General features: G+C 46.5%; 1 protein-coding gene across 1 annotated transcript in view; it reads left to right on the forward strand.

Annotated features, from left to right (window-relative positions):
• LOC138303741 (von Willebrand factor A domain-containing protein 1-like) overlaps positions 1 to 27,099 on the forward strand; it is a 147,487-nt gene that overhangs the window by 66,697 nt on the left and 53,691 nt on the right. Inside the window, exon 4 of the mRNA XM_069243116.1 lies at positions 14,129 to 14,401. Coding sequence (XP_069099217.1) covers positions 14,129 to 14,401 — 273 coding nt within the window. The remainder of the gene's footprint in view (positions 1 to 14,128; positions 14,402 to 27,099) is intronic.

Consider the following 27,099-nt stretch of genomic DNA (forward strand, 5'->3'; position numbering starts at 1 on the left):
TTGGATCTTATGTGATCGGAGTGTGTGGTGAGAGGAATCCATTTTTATTGATTTGTGAGCTCAGCTAATCTGCAATGTGTCCTTCCTCTCTTTCTAGCTTTGTTTACTTTTCCTTTTCCTTTTTCGCTATTCATCTTTCATTCTTTACCTCGCCTTCCCCTCGCACCTTGTTTTCGTCTTTTAATCCATACTCTGGTACATGGGATGTTATGTTATGTTATTTGTTCTTATATAGCGCCAACTACCCGGAGGCCTCGTAGCGTTGTTCAGACTGAAAGATTAGACAAACTGGAGGAATCCTTGGGCTTCTTTAGAGAGGGGGTTACTAACTTACAGTTGGAACAGCCAGGTTTTAATGGCTTTCCGAAATTCTGTCTCCTGGGGCATCATACGAATGTTCATAGGCAGAGAGTTCCAAAGTTTGGCTCCCTGGTACTTCAAGGATCTTCCTCCCCAAGATATTCTCTTTACTTTGGGAACCACTACAAGGGCTTTAAAGGCCGATCTCAAGACTCTTGTGGGTGTGTAGAATGAGATTAATGATTTTAGATGGTAGGGGGCCCTTTTATATAGTGCTCTGTGAAAAAAACATAGGCCCTCATTCCTACTTTGGCGGGCGGCAAGCGGGAACCGCCAGAAGACCGTACCGCGGTCAAAAGAGCGCGGCGGTCATTCTGACTTTCCCGCTGGGCTGGAGGGCGACTGCCAAAAGGCCGCCCGCCCGCCTGCCCAGCGGGAAAGCACCAGCAACGAGGAAGCCGGCTCCGAATGGAGCCGGCGGAGTTGCTGGTGTGCGGCGGGTGCAGTTGCACCCGTCGCGATTTTCAGTGTCTGCCAAGCAGACACTGAAAATCAATGTGGGGCCCTGTTAGGGGGCCTCTGCAGTGCCCATGCCAGTGGCATGGGCACTGCAGGGGCCCCCAGGGGCCCCACGACACCCGTTTCCGCCAGCCTGGTTCTGGCGGTGAAAACCGCCAGAACCAGGCTGGCGGGAAGGGGGTCGGAATCCCCATGGCGGCGCTGCTTGCAACGCCGCCGTGGAGGATTCACAGGGGCAGCGGGAAACCGGCGGGAAACCGCCGGCTTCCCTTTTCTGACCGCGGCTTTACCGCCGCGGTCAGAATAGCCCCAGAAGCACCGCCAGCCTGTTGGCGGTGCTTCCTCCGTCCCCTACCCTGACGGTCTCGGACCGCCAGGGTAGGAATGACCCCCATAGTGCCTTAAACGTTATCCTTTTTACTACTGGAAGGATAAAGTTCCCTCGCCTTCTTGATTTACATATTTCTCTCCCATTCTCCTTTTCTATGTTAGGATTTCCCCTCACCACCCCGTCGCCCCTTTCTCTCTCCTCTGTTCATCCCACTTTTGTGTTGCCTTGTTCGTTCACTGCATCTTTCATTGTTCTCTTCCCCTCATTCCTCCGTCTTCTCCCTTGTTCTTTCTTCCCTCACGCTCCCATCTCCCCTCTCTCGATTCCTTTCTTCTGTGTAGAAACATATCTTCTCTGTCTCCCCCTGTTCCTAACCTCTCCTCCCCGTTCCCCGTCCCTCTTTGCATGGTGATACCTTCTGTGAATGTCTCTGGAGGGGGGCAGACTGGGGCCATGCGTCCTTTCCCGCCTTCTGCCTCATCACCATGGCTGCTGACTACACCAAGAGGTGAGAGAAAAAACACAGACATTGCACCTACCCTCACACATTCATTTATTCAACAATTTTTTTTTCTTTCTAAGAAATACATTCTTACAGAAATATAGAAAGAATGGCTAATTCACCATATATAACATAGAAATATATAATAAAAAAATCGACAAATAGACTAAATAACGTTATTACAAGACAACGCAATAACACAGAGTTACGAACCAACAGAGATCCACATTTAAAATACGTTTCAATATGTTCACCTTAGGGGAGTTTACAACAAATCCATTTCTTTATCATACATCATATTTGAAATGTGCAAAGATAATGCTTTTTTTTACAGTGTAGATCAGCAAATACATTTTAAATTACTTATATAAAAAATGAAGTGCATTGTGCTCGACATGGTTTGAAGAAAACCTCCAAAGCAGGTATAGCCACACTAAAAGGCCCGAATTACCCTGTATCATAAATCAGAATCCAAAGCAAGGGGGTGTGGCCGGGCCACGAAACAAGATGGCCGCTTAGAGCGAGAGCTCCGCGCCGAGGCGGTCCCGGAGGGGCGACGGGGGCGAGAAGACAGCCGGACAACACACCGGGTTCGGTGCCCCTCCACCCCTACAACAGCGGCGACACGGAACCATGTCCGGGGACCCCGTAGGAGCGGGACGCAAGGCAGGAAACTCGCGACTCGCCCCAGGCCGATAAGGCCTGGAGAAAGGGGGCGGAGTCGCGTCTTCGGAAGACCGCAGACGGCGTGCCCGCAGCGGCAAGGAGCAAGCTGAACAGGCCGCAGGGACTGCGGGAGTCGTGACGACCCGCATCCATCTCCCTACAACGCCAACAAACACCCGTGGACCTTCTCCCCCCCCACAGGGAGACGGGAAGACACAGCAAAGGGGTGCGGCCCCTTCGACAGCCGGGAGAGAAACCCAAAGAGAGGTAGGATCGAATCTCTTCAAAATAAGAACGGCATCGCCGGAGGCAGAGGCACGACTTCTCCCCTCTTTTCCATCACAGAGGGACAACAAAAACCCTCCCGCTGAGATAATAAACTTTCTCCCCCCCCTCCAGACAACTAATACTGAGGAGGGCAGAGGGGCACGACGGGAGGCACGTGGAGGCGAGGGGACGAGAGGGGTGAGCGACTGGGGGGGCACCGGAGATGAGGAGAGCCAGAGGGAGCCAAGAGAACAGAGATACAGGAGAAGGGAGTGGACTGACACCAGTGTAAGCCACCGAACATCTATATCCTTATCGGAATCTACGGAGGGAATCTCGGGCCCCACGTGGTCAGACTCTGTAGACAATTGAGGCGATGCCCGGCAACAAACCGAACCATAAACCTGTCAGCAAGCCTGCACGACAACTATTATTCTCAGAAGCGCTACAACACAAACGCCTAACCCCCACGAAGATAAACCCTCAAACATCGCCACCTTTAAACGAGTTCACCACGATGCCTGATAAAGATCAATCCACGACTATGGACAGGATACTACAAGAGATCACCACCGTCAGCCGCCGCATAGAGGGGATGGACGCCTCTATAACTTCATTGACACTAGAAACCAAATCCATGCGATCTGACATTGCCGGCTTTCAATCTAGAGTGACAGGGCTAGAACAACGCATGGGATCACTAGAGACGCAGATCAACACGTCTCAGGTGCGAGAACAAGACTTCATCTACCTCAGGAGCAAACTAACGGACATGGAGGACAGGAGCCGGAGAGACAATATCCGCATACTTGGGATCCCGGAAAACGAAGAAGGCTCGGATATGCAGACTTTTCTGACCTCCACTCTTCCAAAAATGATTTCATTGGACTTTGACCCGCCGCTAGAATTCCAACGGGCACACAGGATAGGCCCAAAACGCTCTGACAACTCCTCAAGGCCCCGCCCAATCATCGCATGCTTGCTGCGGCATAATCAAACCCGACAAATACTCCAAGTAGCACGCAACCACGGCCCTTTCCGAATAGACCAGCACGAGATCCGAATAACCGCCGATTACTCCAAGGAAACCAACGAACGTAGAAAGGCTTTCCTAGCCCTACGACCCCGGCTTCGCAAACTAGAGATGAAATACGGTCTCTTTGACCCTGCAAGAATGTGGGTTACAAAAAATGGAGTATCCAAGGACTTTTATAACCCCGACGAATTGAGACTCTTTCTTGACTCTTTCCAATCCCAGCCTATGGACTCTTACAACACAGACAGTGAGCATGACATTGTAGGAGGCAGTGATAGGGCCGAAACCCCCCACTCGGGAATAGAAAAGGTGAAGACGGCTCTACACGACACCGGAGCCAGTCATAGAGGTAGAGACATGGAGAGACTAACTAGATCATATGATGACAGGGGTCAGATTTTACACGCAGTAGTAACCCACACCCAATTATCGGAAAGAGACAAATCCCGCTCCCCTTTAAAGCCTACAACTGGGTCTTCTTGAGAAGGTAACGCGACAAGACGACTTATGGGACTATCGCCAAAGAGTCGAAAATAACAACTATAGACTCCGCGGAAGGATGAGCACCTTTCCAGATCATATGTGTATTACTATTGTAATTGTCTAAGACTGCTAGTATCAATGTTAAAACCAGATACATGAAAAATATATGCTCTTTATGACTAGAGCCGAGGCCCTATAATGGAAACTACCAGTAAATCGTTATTTGCCCTCAGTACACAACAGATGATGATTACTAGAACAGGGATCAGACCCCACCAACTCACTGTATGTTGAATAAGGGCCCGGTTCCGACCCTATAACCCTATAACAAGGTAACAAGGTAACAAGGGCATTAAACAGATAACAAAAAATAAACACTAATTAACTATCATGGAACTTACCTTACATTCCACACACTACAAAGTATCTCATGGTAGTAAACAACAAAGTATGTGAAACTTTCCTAATACACACCACACTCGACCAGCGCCGACATTAGAACCGTTTAGCCCCCATTATCACCCCAAGGGATGGGACTAGACAACGTAAAGATAAATTAATTCCAATACAGGGACACACAATACGATATAACCTGAAACATATCAAAGCTCCCACTACTTGACTTTACCTTATTCTACAATAAGAAACTGGGGGAAAAAAAAATAGAACACGAGGACATAATACAACATAATACCGCATAACAAAGCGAAATATTATGACATTCTACACTGCCACTCCACACCACATTATAACATCACAATGTAAATTATAAACTATTAGCTATTCTTTTCCCCAGATGTTCGTACCTACCCCCATCCTAATCATTATTACTATCTTAAACTATCACCAACAACAGAACGACTATGATGGTGGCACATACCAAGTAAGACCTTAGTAGGTCAGTATTATGATGTAATAATACACGGCAAGGAGTTAGTAATAGGATGAGATACGCACTATCCTCGCGTAACCCGGGGCTCAGCTACACTCATTACCTATCCTACGATTAATAGAGAGACGTTTGGCATAATGGCTCCTAACATGATAATGTGATAAGATGCCAGGATATGTTATGTTGATCAACCTAATATGTCATTGAACAGTTGTAAGGCGAGATGAGACGAGGCAGTGTTATAGTTGAAAAGAAATGCTCAGGGAGTATTATATTATACTGTATATTGGTATCTTTATGTACCCATGCATACGCGAGAACTATAATACTCTGTTTGAGCTCTCTCCCCCCCTCCTCTGCCCTGCCCCCCCCCCTCCCCTCGCCAGCCGGTCTCGGTCTTTCTGTCTGCCCAGTCCCTACTTTAATTTACGACCCTATCTTATGAACTCCTAAACACCCTACGATACCATACAACATCAAGTACTAGGCACAACATCCTAAACACCATACCCCATCAACACCCGACACCCCCTCCCTCCTCTCCAGCGCCGCTCAGGTACTATAGTTATTAACCGATCATTACTTCTGCCAATATACACTTTAGTTATATAACTAATACACTAGCCACTAACCACCGATGAACAGACCCACTTCCCGATACATAAACATAAGCACTGCTGTGTGCCCCCCCCCACCCCTCCTTATCACCGACATATCGATAACTGGCTGTCTGCTGTTTCCCCCCTTCGCCCCCCCCGATCGAGACCACCCGACGGCACGAGAGCTCCGAGAGAAATCGGTCCCGCCGTTTACAGACCTAACGAACGAAGGAGGTTGGACTCCTAACCTCCCTCATCCCTACCCTTCTCCACTTCTTCCCCCAAATTGCACGCTCTCTTGCTATACTCTCAATCTCAACTTCAGCACACGCATCCATCCCTTCCCCCCCTTCTCCCTCTTTTCTTCTCCCTCTCATTTCTCCTTGCCTTCTTTTTCCCTCATATTTCCCCTCCATCTGGCTCTCGTCCTACTTATATTACCTCTCTTCCTTCACCCTCTCCTCTCTCTTCTCTTTCTTCTCCAGAGGATTCCCTTGGCCTCCACCAGCTACTAACCCCTGTATAAAATAAAATAAAATAAAACACCGTATCATATCGAAACACAACTCCCACTCTAACTACTAAGTCAATATCTCCCACCCTCCCTCCCCCCCCCACCAACACCAACCCCGGATCGAGGGTGCTTACTTACTCACAATTATCCAATATGTCGAAGCCCCACCCTCAAGCGACGCGACCATTACGCATACTCTCTTGGAATGTACACGGCATGACGAGCTATGTTAAGCGGAAAAAGATACTGTCCTATCTTCAATCCAAAAAAACAGATATAGCTCTGATTCAAGAGACTCACCTTGACACTCTGGAATCCAGTAAACTTAAACGGGATTGGGTAGGGAGGGTTGCCTTCAGCTGCCGTCCAACGAGTCAGGAATCTGGAAGTAACGGACCCCGCAAATGTGGAGTGGCGATACTAGTGCGTAAATCCCTCCCGGTCACTATCATTAAAACCTGGAATGATACGGAAGGAAGGTATATATTTGCTAAATTAAAACTAGGGGACACTGTTTTATGCGTGGGATCCGTTTACGCACCAACCGGCCCAAAACGCCCATTCCTTCTACAGCTAAATCGCCTCCTGACAGAAATCGGAACTACTCGATACATAATCGGGGGAGACTGGAATCTCGTCCAAGACGCCATAATGGATAGGACAGGCCCTGTCGATGTATGTAACAATCACGACAGAGCGCTTCTGACAGACCTGACCACTGACGTCGGTCTGGTGGACTGCTGGAGAATACAACACCCGAAAGACAAGGAATATACTTTCTTATCCACCGTCCATGGCACCCAATCGCGTCTGGATTATTTCTTAGTATCACACACTGTAATCCCTCATATACAAGACACCTGTATCCTAGACAGTGGGCTCTCAGATCACTCCCCAATACTAATCCGGATCCAGGTGGGACTCTCCTTCTCTGGTCGTAAACCATGGCGATTGGCTGTACACAGATATCGCTCTCCACAAGGGAAGGAACAATTAAAAGCTCATGTAACCACATACATGGCCGAGAATTCAGGCACTGTATCCTCAAAAAGGATCCTATGGGCGGCAGCAAAAGCAACCCTAAGAGGGAATATGATGCGAGATGCAGCACTGGCCAACAAAGACAGAATAGCCCGCCAAATCACCTTAGAGACCACGATACAGGACCTCACTAAACAATATACCGCCCAACCATCCCCTAGGCTGCGACACGCCTTAGAACAGGCCCGCATGGCACACAATGAACTCTATACATCTCAGGCGGAATACGCACTGCAAAAATTGCGAGGCCGCCATTACGAACAAGGGGAAAAAGCAGGTCGCCTCCTAGCGGCGCAGCTCCGACAAAGATAGGCAGCCTCTGCCATTGCGGCCATAACATCTTCTTCAGGAGCAGTGCTAACTCGCCCACAAGACATTGTAAACGAGTTCGCCAAGTACTACCGACATTTGTACACTCCTGAAACAACGACAGATCAAACACAAATGGAGACATTCCTTGCCGCGGCCAATCTACCCCGTCTGTCTGAGGCAGGCAGGGCCCTCTTGGACGGTAACATAAGCAAAGAAGAGATAACCCAAGTTATAACAAGCCTCCCCTACCATAAATCACCAGGAGAGGACGGATTCCCTGCGGAATTCTATAAATGGGCTGGGGAGGAGGCAATAACCGCAGTACATGAAGCACTGACGGAAGCATGTCAAGAAGGCTCCCTGGGCGCTCTATCCAATAAAGCCACGATTGTCATCTTGCCTAAGCCAGGGAGAGACCCCCTTCTTTGCGGCAGTTACCGTCCTATCTCCCTTTTGAATGGGGATGTCAAACTCCTAGCCAGTGTTCTAGCAGCGCGGCTCCGCAAGGTGATACCATCGTTGATTCACAATACCCAAGTAGGATTTGTACCAGGCCGTACCTCCAGAAATCATATGCGAACTCTTTGCCATACACTGTTAGAATCCATACAATTACCTGACGAAGCCCTAGCCCTGTCCCTAGACGCGGAGAAAGCATTCGACCGCATTGAGTGGCCCTACCTATTCACAACCATGAAGCATTTTGGCCTTGGGGAACAATTTATCTCTAAAGTACGTTTATTATATGACCACCCCACAGCACAGGTTAACTGTGGGGGCATCATGTCAGACCCATTCCCTATCGGAAGGGGCACACGCCAGGGATGCCCCTTGTCGCCACTTCTATTTTTATTGGCCATGGAACCCCTAGCTGCCACCATACGAAATTCTCACCAAATAAAAGGGATCCATATCACCGGGGGCATATCCAAAATATATCTCTACGCAGACGACATTCTGTTAACAATGTCCGATCTAGAAACCACGCTCCCAGCACTACTTTCCACTATAGAAGACTTTGCATCCCTATCCGGATATCGGGTAAACTGGGATAAAAGTGAGGCACTACCATTATCCCGCATAACGACGAGGGCAGCGATACATGGCCTTCAATTCAAATGGACCCCGACCCGCCTTAAATATTTAGGAACGTTTATTAACAGAGGTCTAGAACATATGGTCAGGGACAACATAGACCCCCTTATATCTAAAATGAAACAAGACTTTGCCAAATGGTCCCTACTAGGCCTGTCCATGTGGGGCAGGACACAGGCGGTCAGAATGGTCACCTTACCACGCTTCACATACGTGTTAGGCATGCTTCCCCTACAGATACCTCTTTCCTCACTCCGATTAATAGACGCATCCATAAGGGCCTTCGTCTGGGGCTCCTCACGCCCAAGACTGAAACCTGCAATAATACTGGCACGACGGCTCTACGGGGGATTAGGACTACCCTCGGTAGAACAATACTCTCTGGCCCTACAACTCTCACAGCTAATATATACGCTTCCGGATATAGCCGATCCACCGCAATGGGTGATCACAGAGAAACTCCTATATGGACAGTATACGGAGATGGGAGGAACATACGCCGCCCACGTTCCCTTAACTAACCCTATCCTCAAGGCTACAAACACAGCGTGGTGCAGAGCCCATCGACTACTAGGAGTACACCCCTCCCTGCATACTCAGGCTCCCATAGCAGGGAATAAAAGCATTAAAATAGGAGGGACTATTCTCAGATGGCCCCAATGGTCCGAGGCAGGTATCCACAATATATCTCACATAATAGATGGAGATAGCTTCCGCACATTCGCCTCCCTCCAGGAAGAATTCGGTATCCAAAGTAACCAGGAGTGGCCATATCTACAGCTCAAACACTGTATGCGGAGAACATTAGGAACCCCCCCGTGGCTGCTCAAAACCTCACCCATCGTCACCTATCTTCAGAAATGGGGCCGACAAAAAGGCGTCTTGGCTGGCCTCTATGCCGAATTAACTAACCACCTTTACTCTCAGCCTTTACTTGAACGACTACGCTTAAAGTGGCAGGACATACTAGAGATAACCTACACGGACGAAGAATGGCCAGACATACTAGAAGCCCTCGACAGGGGCGTACGTGAAGCACGCCTGAAATTTTGCCTATTTAAAATCCTTCAGGGATGGTACTGGACCCCCGTCAAACTCTTCAGGGCAGGGTTGATACCTCATGCGAACTGTTGGAGATGCACAGAGCCATATTGCGACCAACTTCATATTTTATGCCACTGCCCCACGGTACAGTCACTATGGGACGCGGTACGCCTCGCCTTATCGGACTTCATACAGATACCAAAACCGACCCCACCAGCATTTATCATTCTACATGACATTCGCCCGTATCCCTCCCTATCGCGGGCACATAAACGATTAATCCACACGGCGCTAGCCACGGCCAAAATATGCATACTCCGGCACTGGAGATCTGGCATTGCCCCCACACCCATGGAATGGATGACGGCCATGTATCAAACGGCTACCCATGAACGAGTGATTTATAACCTACAGGACCAAGCAGAACAATTTGAGGAGGTCTGGCGCCCATTCTTGAAGAGACCATGAAGCGGCTGGTGGATGACCAACGGATGATCAATGTTCAATGATCAATGATTAGGGAATATTAATTACCAATCACCCTCTGAGAATCCTAGACTCCGGAAACACATTTAATCTCCTACTGCCCCCTCTCTCTCTCCCTAGCTACGCTATCCTCTCTTCTCTCTCTCTTTTTTCTCTCTCTCTATCAATCCACAGGCCTCTAATTTTGTCACATGCCCGAGACCCTGAACTACCCAACATAGTAATACAAGTCGCTTCCTAACACAAACAAGGACTGAGAAATCAACTCATATAAGACGTAGACACTCTCTAACCGACCTTACCATATCTATCATACATATTATCTACCCCTAGATAATAACTCGCTACAGACGGAGAAGTACAGAACGATCTACTCTTAGGCCTGAACAAGCTAGTCTCAGGATACAAAGACCCCCTGCCTACCTCGAGTCTCTTCATTCTACATTCCCCCGCGATTACCCTTCCTCTTTCTCCCTCTTTCTTTCCCTTCTCTCCCCCTCCCCATTTCATATGACTATTTTGCCTCTCCCCTATACCAAGACCAACCCCTCCTACACAAGCCTATCCTCGCTCCCCCTCCCCTTACCACCCCCCCCTACCTGTTTTCCACTCTTCTTCAAAATAAGGGTACACAACTCAACTATGCAACTGGGAATTTTTACTTACCTGACAGTACATGTATATATGCTTACAATGGAAATAATTGTGGTAAACGAACAAAAACAATGTTTTGAAAGCTAAACAGTTTGTTTATATGCTGTATGTACCGCCTTATATATTCTTAATAAAACTTTTGAAACTTAAAAAAAAAAAAAAAAGAATCCAAACCAAACCGAGTCCCCCTGACTTGGACTACATATTCTAAATTTAATAGGAAATTATCCTTATAACCTACAGTGGGATGTAATGCCACAATTCAAAAGGCGACTTGGGAGGAACATTTCCTAACATAGGATGACACCATTTTATGAAAGTATTGGGCGAGTCATTTGTTCAAGCAGCTTTAATTGCAATGTACTTTTATTGGCTCAAAATGTTAAATTTGACCTTGCATGCATGTGGTGTGTATCATATATTTAAATATATATATATATATATATATATATATATATATATATATATGTGCACACATACCTACAAATTGGAATGTAAACATTTTATGCAAATTTGAATACATGTGTGTGCACACACATATATAATATTTAATATCTCACACACACACACACACTTTGTAGCTAGCTCCACAGGTTTTATCCGTGGCCCAATGTGTGCCCCCCTATAATCCACTCCTAGAGACGCCACTGATCTCTCTCTCTGCCTCATTGCAATGCACCCCTTCCCCGCCTCTAACTCCCTCCCTCCCGTTTGCTCCTTCTGTCTAGCTCGCCCCCTCCCTCTGTCTGAGTTTCATTTTCCTCCCTGGGTGAGTTATAACTTGTTATGACAATTCCTGCACTTGTTGGCAGCGCATTAAGGGGCTGACAAGTTAAGTGCCGGCTCTGACGTCTGTAATGTGATAATCAGAGGATCCACTCCTGCCTGATACTCTATATTCACAGTTCCTCTCACTAATTCTTTTTCTATTCCTCCAATATATTTGAGGTGGTTAAGGCCCACAGAACTCCCATAGAAAACTGCAGGTTACAGATTTCAATCAGTGCTGGGCTACCAAACAGGCAAAGTAGGCATTGGCCTAGGGGCCCCGCCCCTTTTAGGGGCCTGCGACAACAGGGTTAAAATAATATTGATTTGATCTTGAAAGAAAGTTACAATCAAACTTTCATAAATTGTTTCCAAAAGATAGAAAAAAAAATGAATCAACTCAAAGAAAGGAAAACTTTTCATTAAAGACTCCATAAAGAAAATACTGCATTAATGTAATGTACCCATTAACCACTTGAAGTACATAAACCATAGACATCAGAAACACATAACAGTTTGTCTCTTAAAAGTTCATCTGTCTGCTGTCAGTTTGTAAAAGAAAATCGATACAAACTATGTAGGTGTAATGTTTAGTTTTGTGTAATAAAATTGGTTTATTAAAATTGTTGGTTTGTAAAATTAAAAACGTTTTATGAGATAGTTTACCATGGGGCCCCCGAAATTTCGACTGCCTAGGTGCCTCCACAGGATTCAATCCGGCACTGATTTTAATCCCATTAAAGTAGCTCATGGGGTTAAGGCGCCTGTTATAGAGGTTTCTATGTGACCTCCGGATCACCTTTCCCTTATAAGTATTATGGCTGAGCAAGGGCTTTAATGGGGTGCAAGACGTCTAGAAGGGATGCAGCATATGTAAATAGGGGTGTGGCTTAAACACGTTAACTACATTTGTGGGATCCATATCAAGGGCGTAGTGAACCACCCACCATACCATCCTAGGCGGGGGTGCTACTGAGGCAGTTTAAATTGTTTTATGGCCCTTCCTAACATTTAACTTTGGCTCAGTGGGTCATTGAAAGTCATAAGTTAAACTAATAAACTCTGTGAGAATAAACTATATCAACACAGCTAAAGCGTGGGGACCAAATGAAAACTTAAGAGCAGCCAAAAATGGTGACAGGGAGAAAGACAACGGTGAAAATGGAAAAGAAAAAAGAGTTAGAGGCCAATGGAGTCGGATAGCGCAAAGGAAAGCAAGTAAAATGCAAATAATGAACGAGGGAAGCATAAAGGAATGAAAGTACAAATGAACACAGGAAAGAAGGAACAAAGGTGTAAAAGAAGGAAAGGAAGGAAGAAAAGAAAGAACAAAGGGTGGAAAGAAGAAAAGATGTAAAAAACTGTCGGTGTATACAATGGTGGGGTGCGAGCTAGGCTTATAAATGTTATAGTTTTGGGATTCACAATTACATTTTCTAGATTTTTTAATGCAACTCATGAACCATGCTTTGTTATTGTTGCCAAGTTTAGTATGCCTAGCTTGTACCACTTAGTGGCTTGTCTACTGTAGTTAGTCATATACCAAACGTCATCACATTTGGGCTGATAATTCCTTCATAAAGGGAACTGAAGTCACAGGTTTAAGTACTGATCAGCTTCCGTTTTTTAAATCTTTTACTGTGCCCAAATGTACTCATCATAGACATGATAAACATATGTGTTAGGAATTAGGATCAGATATCACTTCTTGTGATGTCATTACTAGACTATGATGCAACTTTCTGTGGTGTCACTTCTTGTGATGTCACAGACGATTTCACACATGAGGATGTCACTTGCATACTACCTATTCCTCCCAGTTCTTTTTTTAGGGCTTGTGGCCTGCCAGAACGATAGCTCAAAGGCCTAATATATAATCAGCAGATTTAAGCACACAGTTTCTAATTCTGGTGGGACCAGCCAGTGCTTTGCACCACTGAACTGTACGAAACAAAAAATTGATGCATGGAATGCTTGAATTAATCTCATAACCTGGTAATTACTCTGAACCAGTTCCCAGTCCATTGTTTTTTTGACTAACATGCCACATCAGATTAGACTCAGCCATATGCAACTCACCCTTGGTCCTCCTCCAGTAGGAACTGTCCAGCCTGAACTGCCAAGCAAGGTCTTCTCTGAAATGGAACACAAGCAACCAAGGACCGGTTTTGCCCTAGTTGGAACTTTTCAGTCAGGTGCATCTTGGTTCCTATGGCACTGTGAGGGGGACTTGCCTGGCATTTAGGGAGTACTGTTAGTATCAGGAATGTGGTTGCTACTGATTTGCATAAGGTGGGTGTTTGTCTAGAGTGGCATGGTGGGTGAAAAATAATGGACTGAAATGCGGCCCAAGCGACTGTCAGTGGCTGAGATTCATTCAAGGATTCCTTCCATGACTCTGTTGTTGCAGTTTAGAATTACTGCAATAACTGTCACTGAGTTCACAATTAATATCCTAGCCATCCTGGTGCACAGGTGCTGGACGACGAGTGACCTTATGTGTCAAAATTTCTCAGTACCACTAGCTCTGATGCAATGTGTGGCGTCAGCTCTATAAATATTTTGTTTAACTTTACCCCATCCTTTCCTCCTCCCCCATTTTCTGTTTTGTCTGCATAGAGGAGACTGCTCCGGAGAAGGTCGTTGTCCAAGAGCGTGGGGTGCACAGCCTAGGACTGGCCTGGCCTGGGACCCGGAAGCACGTTCAGAGCTACCAGGTGCTGTATGGGCCACTGTCGGGCCGCCCTGTCCAGAACGTCACTCTGAATGGAAGTGCCGAGGGAGTGGTCCTGGGACCCCTAAGACCGAACACCGTGTATCTGATCGCTGTTCGCGTCGAGCTACGCAGTGGGCGTCACCGGACCCTCTCTGTCAGCGGCAGGACACGCCCAGGTCTGAACTCTGCTTACATATTCATCAGAACATGCACAGCTATTTCTCACTCTCCTTCACTACACTCGAAACATAAGTGGAGCTACACATTCACACCATCCTCGCCCAATCATTGGAATGCTAGCACACCTCCCAGAAGGGCCACCATTGCAACCCAAACCCTTCCAACAGACATGGCAATGCCCTATAGGCTTAGGCATCCAACATCTTACTCCACCTCATCCCACTTCCCCATATGTAAGATGCAACAAAGTATAGCATGATAAGCGTGCAACTGGTCAGGATGCACAACTCTGAACCACTTAACACATAAGCTGCACTGCAAACCCGCGCCCTCCCCCAGTTATAAATTACAGAATAGTATGCTACATGTCTGCATATATAAAGGCAACTAAAGTACACAACAATAGTCTATATGGCACACCATGTGTGACAGACACTACTTACAGCACATATAGATCTGTGCATGTGGCACATACTAGTCATTGGATATACAGGTCTGTACATGTGGCAGACGGGAGGCCCCCAGGTATGAAGGCCATATAACATGGTCCCAGAGAGATGGGCTGGTCCCAACCACCATAATCCCCGTCTTTTCACCGTTTAGTTTGGGGCAACTAGAGGCATTTGTTGACTTACTCAAGGCAGCTAGATAGTTTACTGCAGTTTGATTCAAATTTGGTGCCAGGGAGATGACAAGGTCAAGGGTTTGTGGGTGCTACACTATATTGAAGCCTGTCTAAGTAATTGATCACCCACTAACCTGTGAGTTTTGGGTATTGACAAAGGTTTAGCAGGTACATTTCAATTCTGGCTATATATACAGATTACACAGTCAATGGCAGAGGTAAATCCCTATCAGTCCTGGGAAAGGAGGGGAATCACTCGCAAAATTGATGGTCGCGTGGGAGAAAATGTTTCTCTTGGGAAGAAGAAAAAATAAAAGTACAAATTCACTTATGCTATACACTTAGGCATGCTTATATATACAAATATCATATTTACACATGTGCAAATGTGTATGCATGTAATTTACAAAGTATTCCAGAAGTATTATTGTGAAACTGTGACTCAAGTTTGGACACACATACTTCACTAACACTGTGCAGGGGGGTGGTTTGGATTGTTCAGCACTTTGAACTTGAGGAATGCATATTCTCATACCTGGATAACAACACTTTCACTGCCCCCATATATTCAACATGTCTTTTGGAAGCCTATGCTGAACCTAAAAGTTTTATAAAAGGGATGGTGAGGGATACACAAATGGAAAGTGACTGTCTTTTTGCTGAACATTATTGATTTCTGTCAAGCTGCATATAAACGCTAAGAAAAACTCACAAACAAGATCTTTAATAGGCTGTTTAGAGTTAAGCACAGGTAATACTTAGACAGTGGACAATGACACAGACCTATTACAAAATGATGTAAGGGAATTCCTACCTTAGGGATTATCACTTGTTTTGGGTGAAGCATTTCTATCTACCATTTTTGATTATCTCGGACACCATCTGGGATTCACTCTGACACCATCTGCAGATCTCCCCCAGTAGTTGGATGTGTCAGCGAGAATTTAGATTTCTGAGCAAGAATTTGGTTGTCCTAGCTGGTATTTGGAAGTCCCAGCTAGTATTTGTATGTCTCGGCCAGTGTTTGATTGCCCTAGCCAGTATTTGCTTACCTCTGCCATTATTCTGTTGTCGTGGTCATGATCTGGTTGCCTCTGTTAGGATTTGATTTCCCAACCAGTATTTGAGTGTCTGGCACACTATTTGGTTGTCTCAGCCTGTGTTTGGTTGTCTCTGCTACCATTTTACTAAATCTACCAGTATTTGGATGCCCCAGCAAAGTATTTGGTTTTCCCCATCATTACTTGGTTGTCTCAGCTAGTATTTGGATGTCTTTGGAAGTATTTGGTTGCTTCTGCCAGAATATGGATCTTTCAGCCAGTATTCAGTGATCTCACCCAGTATTTGGATGTCTCAGACAGTATTTGGATATCTTAGTAAGTAATTGGATATGTTAGTCAGTATTTGATTCTATCTGCCACTATTTGGTTGTCCCAGCTACTATTTAGGTGCCTCAGCCAAATCAAATCAAATCATTAACATTTATAAAGCGCGCTACTCACCCGTGCGGGTCTCAAGGCGCAAGGGGGTTACTGCTGCTCGAAGAGCCAGGTCTTGAGGAGTCTCCGGAATGCGGAGTGGTCCTGGGTGGTCCTGAGGCTGGTGGGGAGGGTGTTCCAGGTCTTTGCTGCCAGGTAGGAGAAAGACCTCCCACCCGCCGTGGAGCGGCGGATGCGAGGAACGGTAGCGAGCGCGAGGCTGGTGGAACGGAGGAGACGGTGGGGGCGTAGAAGCTGAGGCGTCGGTTGAGGTATTCAGGTCCCTTGTCGTGGAGGGCTTTGTGTGCGCGGGTGAGAAGTCGGAAGGTGATCCTTTTGCTGACTGGGAGCCAATTCAGGTGTCTCAGGTGTGCGGAGATGTGGCTGTTGCGGGGTACGTCGAGGATGAGGCGGGCGGAGGCGTTTTGGATACGTTGCAGACGTTTTTGGAGTTTTGCGGTGGTCCCAGCATAAAGGGTGTTGCCGTAGTCCAGGCGGCTAGTGACTAGGGCGTGGGTCACGGTTTTTCTGGTGTCGGTGGGGATCCAGCGGAAGATCTTGCGGAGCATGCGGAGGGTGAGGAAGCAGGAGGAGGACACGGCGTTGACTTGTTTGGTCATGGTGAGAAGAGGGTCCAAGATGAAGCCGAGGTTGCGGGCGTGGTCTGAGGGGGTCGGTGCGGTGCCAAGGGCCGTGGGCCACCAGGAGTCGTCCCATGCGGTCGGGGTGTTGCCGAGGATGAGGACTGCCGAGCCAGTACTTCCCTGTCTCAGTCAATATTACAGTGTTGCAGCCAGAATTTGGATTTCTTCAACAACATATGGTTGTCTCAGCCAGTATTTGAAGGTCTAAGCGTGTATTTTGAGGTATCAGTCACTATTTGAATGTGTTGACTAACATTTGATTGTTTCAGCAGGATTTAAGGGTCTGATTTATGAAAAGTTAGCGCCGCCTTCATATCATTTTCCGCCTTTACTTCATTTTTTTTAAGCAAACGCGGCGCAAACTTCCAAAATATAACTGTATTTTGTAAGGTTGTGCCGCTTTTGTGTCAAAAAATGACGTACCGTCGACGCTAACTTTTCATAAATCAGGCCCTTAGTTGTTTCAGACAGTACTTTATTTTCCCTACATGTATTTGGTTGTTTCACCCATACTTTGTTGTTTCAGGTAGTAGTTGGTTATCCTTACCAGTATCAGAAGGTCTCAGAGGGTATTTGGATGTCTCAACCAGTATTTTATTGTTTCTTCTAGTATTTTCTTGCCTCAGTCAGCGTTTCATTGTCCCTGCCAATATTTGGATGTCTTCACCAGTATTGTGTTGTCTCAGCCAGTATTTGCCTGTGCATTTAAAGCGTCAGCCAGTATTTGGTTATTCCTACCATTATTCGAATGTCCCAGACAACATTTGGTTGTTCACTCAGCCAATTCCCTCTGATCAGTGCCCACAAGTGTTCACCATGTTATTCACATCTTGTTCCTAGTAAGTAGTTCTGCTGATCTACAAACAGTAGAAATCTGATAGCCATGGAACCAGCCAAGGATGCTGAAGAAAAGCCAGAGTTCCAAAGGTGCTGTTTACTGGTGTCAATTTTGAAAGTTAAGCTGCTAGTACCAAGCAACAGAACAAACTGATGGTTGGGTGCTACCCACCCCGAAAGGTCAGATGCAAAAGTAACGGGAAAGATCTTACCTCAATGATACAGTAAAGAGACCGGACCCGGTTTGTACACCACGATTTACCGGTTGACCTTTACTCTTATGGAAATTTTGGTCCTAGGTCTGGCCCGACTACGAGGGTCTCAGCTCTCTCTGTCAGTGCCAGGGTGGAGGCCAGGAAGCTGCTCTGTGGCAGGAGTCAGTTCCTCACTTGTTGCCCATCTTTGGTATTGAAATAGTTTGAAGTAGATAAGGTACGGGAATACCAAAATGGAAGCACATCCTTCCTATGCAGGTAGTCTTGTGTGCAGACCCACTATGGCTAGCAGGCATGAGATGATAGATGCCATAAGCTTTCACATCCAATTCTGTGTATATACTGTGTTCTGAGAAGAATCCTGTGTTGCTGATGAGGTTCAACGTCACGGGTGCCAACCTGGTACAACACCCAACCACCAAGGGTGTCCAGAATTGCTGACTAAAGTAGTCAGCAATGATAATTGTCAATATAGACCAGGGCACACCAAAAAGTAGTCCAGCATAGTTCATCCAAGTGGAAAACAACTGAAGGTCCAAAGCCACGCGGTTGGTGATGATAGCGTTTATTCTTATCATGAAAGAAAGAGTCCAATACACAGCTTACAGCCGACACGTGTTTCGTCACATTGACTTTATCGAGGCTAGTATGGAAAAGGTTGTAAAAAAGAGACGTCCAGTAGTACAAGGAAATATGCGTAGTTGCAATTGCTGTGTGGAACGGTATTTTAAGCCATCTGGGGCAGATAACGTCCGTGATGATGTTATGTAAGGAAACTCTATGATGTATTTGAATGTGGTAGGTCCTGAGATGGAAGACAAAGGCACAGCTGAGTTGATGAAGAGAAGGTCAGAACTAGAAGAAAGACTAGAACAATCCAGTGTGTTCTGGACCTTGCATCCAAGGAAGGACAGTGGTTTGGGTGTTTTTGCAGGAAGGCGAGAATAATCCAGTAGTAGGGTGCGTCTGGAAGGGAGACTGCTTCCTATGTGACTGATTGAATGGGGATGTGTGAGGCTAGGATGAAGGCTGCTTGTGTGAGTGATGAAGATTCTGTAATTTATCAGAAAAGTATAGATGGGCTAAGTTCAGGAACCCCCTGGGATCAAGCATCTTTCCTTCAGGATCAGACCCACAATCTGGCACTGACTAATCAAATGTTGCTGAGCAGTTTCGTTTTTCTTTCTTTTCTTTTTTTCCTCTTCCTCAGGGACTTGCCCCTGCCCAACTCTTCATGACTTTTGGAACCACAAACCAAATTAAGGCCAATAAAAAAGACTCTGAGACCATTTTGTCTTTAAAAGCCGGATACAATAAGTGCTTAGGAGCTTCGGAAGATGGGGCCAATGGAAGGGCAAACATTCAAAGCGGCCCCTTATCCCACAGGTACAGCTGTTGTAGGATAAATACATGGATGATTGATATAAAACCATGGACTGAAGTCTGAGGCCTGCCAGTTTGTGAAATTAATTGTAACTCTACATCTAAGCGCCATGCATCTCAATCATCTTGTCTCAATGGCCTGCTGGTGTGTTTCTCCAACGATTATGCATCTGCATGCAGCCTGGAAAATGCCCTCTACGTGCCCTGGATGAGTGGATACAAGTCTTAAAAGATGGGAGGGATTGATTCATCAGATCTTGGGACTTTCCTAGTGACCGAGTTATAAACGCAGGGTCTGGTCCCAGGTTACCCATTGTTCGAGCATCCTTCTGTAACCAGCTCACCTGCAGGGCCAGGCAGGCCTTTCATTCCACCGGTCATTTCCCTAGTGGGCTGGAGCTCTTGGGGGCTGGTTTTGAAAACCAGAGCCCCCGGGGCTACCTATTTTACTTTCCTCAAGTTCCCAAGTTTAATTGCAGCAATCGGGGCGAGGCGTCAAAGAGCGAGAGAGATTAGGGAGGGAGAGGGAAGGTAGACAGAAAGCAAGCAGACAGGTTGAAGAAAGGGAGGAGAGAAGGGTGGGTGGATGGATGGATGGATGGACGCACAAGGAGACGAAGGGAGCGGAACTGATTTGATCCTTTTTGCCAGAGTTGCTTTTGGTTCACTAGTCCGGCCCTGCTCACATTTCGATGGAGGTGAGGAAGCAGTTGAGCTTTTGACTAGTCACTGACAGACAGGTGCGAGAGCGATTCATCGAGGCACATGCCGCACGCGCCAAGCATCATGTGACGTGCCCCATGTCCAGTGATGACAGGAAGAATACCGGCACTTCTCAACACTGCTTCAATACATTTAATGGGAGAATACCGGCACTTCTCAGCACGGCTTCAATACTTTTAATGGGAGAATACCAGCACTTCTCAGCACTGCTTCAATACATTTAATGGGAGAATACCAGCACTTCTCAGCACTGCTTCAATACATTTAATGGGAGAGTACCTGCACTTCTCAGCACTGCTTCAATACATTTAATGGGAGAGTACCTGCACTTCTCAGCACTGCTGCAATGCATTTAATGGGAGAATACCAGCACTTCTCAGCACTGCTTCAATACATTTAATGGGAGAGTACCTGCACTTCTCAGCACTGCTTCAATACATTTAATGGGAGAGTACTGACACTTCTCAGCACTGCTGCAGTACATTTAATGAGAGAGTACCTGCACTTCTCAGCAGTGCTGCAACACTTTAATGGGAGAATACCAGCACTTCTCAGCACTGCTCTGCTACAACACTTTAATGGGAGAATACCGGCACTTCTCAGCACTGCTGCAATACATTTAATGGGAAAGTACCTCAGCACTGCTGTAGTACATTTAATTGGAAAGTACCAGCACTTCTCAGCAGCGCTGCAGTACATTTAATGGGAAAGTACCGGCACTTCTCAGCACTGCTTCAATACATTTAATGGGAGAGTACTGACACTTCTCAGCACTGCTGCAGTACATTTAATGAGAAAGTACCTGCACTTTTCAGCAGTGATGCAGCACTTTAACGGGAGAGTACCCATACTTCTCAGCACTACTTCAATACATTTAATAGGAGAGCACCAGCACTTCTCAGCGCTGCTGAAATACATTTAACGGGAGAGTACCTGCACTTCTCAGCACTGCTTCAATACATTTGATTGGAGAGTACCTGCACTTCTCAGCACTGCTGCAGTATATTTAATGGAAGAGTAGCAGCAATTCTCAGCACTGCTTCAATATATTTAATGGGAGAGTACCAGCACTTCTCAGCACTGCTGCAATACATTTAATGAGAGAGTACCTGCACTTCTCAGCACTGCTGCAATACATTTAATGGGGGAGTACCTACACTTCTCAGCACTGCTGCAATACATTTAATGGGAGAGTACCACCACTTCTCAGCACTGCTGCAATACATTTAATGGGAAAGTACAGGCACTTCTCAGGTATTGTAAACAGTGAGTACTTGCACTTATATATATCCATTTAATGCACTGCCCATGTCATTGGCGCAACGAAACTGGAGGGGGGGGGAGGGCCAGTGCAAAGTCCCTTGAGTGGATCCCCCTGGACCCAGTCAGGGGCCTGCCGCCCATGCACATTGTACTGTTCTGAGGGCCCCCTCACCATGGGGGCCTATGTCTGTTAGCGAGGTCCTGTGATACGTGTACACGAACTGGAGACACAGAAGAAAGACTACAGTGCACATTAAGTTGGTTCGAGTGATAATCTCACCGGAAGGGATTTCTCTGGAACTGCTTCTGACCAAGGTTAATCTGCTCAAAGGAGCAGCAGTTCAAACCTGACAAGTTTGTTGTCCATGGCCAGTTGTAGTTAAAGGTTAAATCTGAGCAACTAAGCAAAATTTGTAAGAACTAAGTCGGCTCTAGGGCTTCTTGTTTTAGAGAAGAGTTGGTGTCCCACCAAAAGCAGCCCTGTCAAGTTTCCCAGGTCCATGCGTGATTTGTTGTTCCCGTCCGGGTTTTTTCTTTGAATTCTGGGACTTGCAGTCTTGCTTATTCCATTATAAAACAGGACTACAAGTCCCACAATTCAAATGGAAAAAAAAACTTTAACTGAAGCAGCACATCACACATGGACATGGGAAACTTCGCAGCTATGCAAAAGCGTTGTCTTGATGACTGCCACATTGTTAGCAGAGAGTGCCTTGTAGTTGGGGGTCTGTCAACCGCGCAGGGGGTTTGTGCACTGTGTTTTGGTTGATGGATTGATGGGGGGGGGTGCCAGGATATGTCATTTTTGTTTTCCTGCTGATCCTTGGGGGGTTTTAAGTCAACTCCCTTCTGGATTCCCTTCAGATAGGTAGAATGTAACAGAAGGATACTGCCTCAAACTGCCCCATATCATGGCAATGGTTACCCCACTTGTTAAGATCAGATTTTTTCCTAAGTGATAAGGAATAGCACAATTCTGCCCCAACACCTGTCAACAGGATATATGTATATTATTAATAATATAGCATGTGAAATTAGTTAACATTTTGAGGTATTACGTCTTTCCGATACTGCATTTAAGTTGAAGGTAGAAATCAAACTCGGGTCACTAGGATGCCCGCTGCAAACCCACCTTGTCTGATACTCTGTCTCTGTTGTTTGTCAGCGCCCAGATGGCTTTAATGACTTCGAAGTGTTATATGAAGCTGGTGACGATGAGACAACCGTGGTCTGCAATGATGAAGCCGAAGGGTGTGCACTCCCGCAAAACCCCACTATGAGGATCACCTAAGGCTCGTGCAATGAGGTACAAAAACGGGGCTCATTGCCTCTCTCCCGGAGCTCGCTGCCACCCATGGCCTGGGGAGGAGCGGAGCCTCCCCCAGAAAGGTGGCTGGTCCCCTGTTCCCGCCCACCTGACTTGGGCAGTGGCCAAATGACCTACTGTAGTCTATCGACTTCTCTCAGTTTTTGAAAACAGTTTTTAACAGTTTTGTAAATCAGCGTACAGCAACGTCACATCCTCCGCAGACTATAAATCACCGATAGACTACAAACAAACGAATCGCAGACTTGGTAGCCAGCCGCGATTTCCCACTGGAATGTGGTTCGTGTCTTTGATGTGGCAGAGGGTGCGCCTAGAGCCAGAGGGCCGGTTGAAGCTCTTGAGAGCAGCAAGAAGCTCCCGTCCCCGTAGTGCAAGCGCCGAGAGGCTGTGATGGAGCAACATCTGGGTGACAGCGGGGAAGACGCAGATAAAACACTCAGATGAAGACGAGAAGCCCAACAGGCCTCAGATTTGCGTCCAATAAAATGTCTTCACTTAAAACATGTTTATGTCATATTGTTATTGAGAAAGACATTTCCGGGTCAAGAACCGGACTGTCAGTGGGTTCATTCGTGTTGGCAACATCAGTCCTTGGCACACATGGCCGGGAGGCGAGGAACAGCAAGCTGGAATAGGGGGCGTGGCGGAGGTGTGAGGAGGTAGCTCAGTGGCCAACAGGCACCCCTTTAGTCGAGGACTAGGGCGAGATCGATTGCTTCCACCCATCATAGGGCGTGGCAGCCCTCCAAATAGCCAATTCCCCTTCCCACGGGTGGTGGTCTTAAGTTTGGCTTCTGAGCTCCCAGGCTTGCTTTCCCTCTGACTCCATCTTCTGGACACCTTAAGCATGTTGGTTGGAGGTCTTCCCGTTTCAGATGGCCTCTTCTTCACTGGAGCAGGCTTGCCTCTTGGAGTTCTCCAAAGAAACCTTGTATTCTCTCTTTTACTTTCGTCTGTTGAATCACTCGTTCTCGCAAGTTCCAGAGTCCCTCCTCTTTAGGGGTCTTAATTCAGTTAGGGCCCCCTGTAGACGTCTGGCGCTACATGTGCACACAGCTCAAGAAGGAACCCTTAGAGAATGGGTTTCTGACATGAGACCCGCTGCCATGAAAGGCTACGTGTATGCTGCAGACAAGTTCTGGACCACATGAGAGATGCTGTCCTTCACTGTTGAGGGGTTAGATTTCATGCCTGACTTGCTCAGTGTCGGAATCTTTCCTGAGAGTTCCGCAGTAATGTTCCCTGAGACAGTAGATTCTTCCCCAGGTTTTCCTGTCCTCTCTGGCTTGGATTACCTATATGCATAATAACATTTCTGATCCTTTCCTGTCCTTTGATCCTGGTTTCTACAGACAGTTGTCCATGTCTTGTGACTAGCTCCAGTCCTTCAGCGGCTGCCTTGATCCTGACTTCCTGTAATCTAGCTCGTAGAAGACTAGACTTTGTTTTAGCTCCCCTGTATATGAAGACGACTAGTGGCCGAGCAACGGTGCCATGACCCCTTACGCAAGTAAGAGAAATGGTCCACCTTCTCCTATTGCATAATACAAAATAGCCATAATTATTATGCAGTGAGCCCCCTTGCGGCCCTGGGCCCCTGTGCCACTGCACCTGCTGCACTAATGATAGCAACACTCATGAGCATATCTTCTTGCATACTGAAGAGAGTGTAGAGTTTGCACCTAATCGCAAAGGCACCATTTTCCAATCCTGTACTTTCTTTTGAAAAAAATATTATTATTAGATGACCTGCCCATTTGGTTGAATTGAAGTGAGTCTGTCCTGCCACTAACCACTATGAGGCTCAGAGTTAGGACACACATTTCACCTCTAGTTCATTCCACTCATCTGTGTAGAACATGTGCAGGGTCCCTAGAAATATATGAGCCTGTGGTCGCAGCGTTTTTTGCATGTTTATGGGTTTACCCACTTGCCGCATAATCCAGCAAAAATGCTTCTCGCTCAAACGAGTCAAAAAGAAATAAAAACAGTGCCATGCCTAGTGGCACACAGTGCCAGCCCCACTGCTTAATTTGTAAATAAAAAGGTGCAGGTACCCAAAGCCCTTCTCCTAAATGGCTGGCGGCTGCTGCAATTAAATGTGCACGCAGGAAATACTGAGGCAGCGTAATCCTAAAGCCATCTCGGGCCTCTTCAATCCATATAAAGCCACTCCCTGCCCCTTCAGCTCACTCTTGCAGCTTTCTACATTCTCCCTCCGTGACGCTTTTTCGTTTTTCCCTTCCTCCGTCGCCCCATATGTGTCTTTTGCTCGCAGCAAATGCTTGAGGCAGAGAAATAAGCCCCGGCCCTCAAAAGTAAGTGCCGGTGCTCAACACCGGAAACAACAAGCACAAATTAAGCACTGGCCAGCCCCTTTGCAAAGGTTATCAATAGCGGTGGGCAAAACAGTCCGCTCCGCTGGAGCAGTTGGCAGAATTTTGGCCACTCTGCTTTACGCTTGTAACGCGGAGGCCCCTGCCAAATTCTTCCAAGTGCCGCATAGCGGAATTTTTTCTCGAGCGTGGCTCGCCATTGGTGTGTTGGCGAGCAAGATTTGGCGCCCTCCTGGAGGGCACCCAGGAAGATTTCTCCAATACTGACTTTCGTGACTATTCACAGTGAGAAAGCTGTCACTCGAGTAGAAAATCTCCTACAGCCGCAGCAAAATCAACTCCTGAAGCAGCACCCTCTGGCATGCCATGTGGTGCTGTTTGCGCTTATTTGTAGCACTGAATTAGCTCCTGGAGCTAAAAATCTGCACAGAAGCGCAACATGCCTAATTCTGCCCATTCGCAGAACTCCATGGAACCTTGAGGTATTGTCATGGAAGTCCGAGGAGTGAAACTCTGCGAGTTCCTCCCACCCTTAGTTATCAGATGCCAAATGTTGAAGTCCTAGTAGCAATGCGGGGAAACTTTTGCCAAGACAGTATTAATGGAAAATCATGAAATAATACTGCTCAGAAAGTGACATTATGCCACATAATTCCTGTTTATTACCGCATGAAGTTGTGAGCAAATAATAGAAAAATATCAACGATGAAAATAATGACAAGAGAAGTGTTTATGTAGGTAAGTATATGTTTACTACATTTCAACATCTCCATACCTTGATGATATATACATATTGTACAAGTACGTAGATGTGGAGCTAAGATTAGTATATTTGTACTTGCCTATATATAATGTCCTTGTTAATGTTTTAGCCATCAATGTTGCTGCTACAGTATTCTTGTAGCACAACACTTGGTACTCGATATTCTGACATACAAGAGGCAGGTGATCAAAGCACAGTGCAAGGTGCTAGCTTTCAAAGTCAGCCCCTGCCTGATGGCTTACAAGGGACTCGAGTGGCACTGACTCCTCACCCCGTTGGCCCTTTACATGCAAAAGCATGTGCCTGAACCTATGAAAGATCCAATGCTGGAGATCTGCAATCATAAGTGCTCTCATCGAGGCACTGGACAGGACTAGGTGGTCTAAACACTCACTTAGAGACACACAGTTTAGGTAGCAATGATGCACAGCTCTTGTCGACACCCAGCGCGCCCTACTGGTGCTGCCTCACCAGGGCCCATATTCATACTTTTTTAGCGCCGCATTTGCGTCGCTTTCTGATGCAAAAGCGGCGCAAACTTACAAAATACACTTGTATTTTGTAAGTTAGCGCCGCTTTTGCGTGACAAAATGACGCAAATGCGGCGCTAAAAAATATACATATGTCAGAATTACTCTGCTTAATGATAGAAGATGCTTACTAAATAAAGACTTTGGAGAAAACGCACAACCTTGCTTTTACCTGCTGCAGTAGGTTTTTATTAGAACTCTAACAACTCCATAATGTTCACGAAGGGCCAGATGTAGGTATATTCCAATTTGCGACTTACAAATTGTGAGTCAGAGTGACATGCAATTTGCGAGTCGCAAATTGGAATGTAGGATGGTGTCCTTGACACCATCTGCGACTCTCAAGGGGGTCACAAAGGCCCACCTCATTAATATTAATGAGGTGGGTCGCAATTTGCGACCCCCTTGGGGCTCGCGGCACTCACAGGGATGGTGGCCTGCTGGAGACAGCAGACCACCATGTCTGTGACTGCTTCTAAATAAAGCAGTTTTTTTTGTTTGTAATGCAGTCCGTTTTCTTGAAAGGAAAACGAGATGCATTACAAAACTCAAAAATGAAACGATTTTGTT

Source organism: Pleurodeles waltl, chromosome 7, assembly GCF_031143425.1.
Source record: "Pleurodeles waltl isolate 20211129_DDA chromosome 7, aPleWal1.hap1.20221129, whole genome shotgun sequence".
NCBI classification, from domain to species: Eukaryota; Metazoa; Chordata; class Amphibia; order Caudata; family Salamandridae; genus Pleurodeles; species Pleurodeles waltl.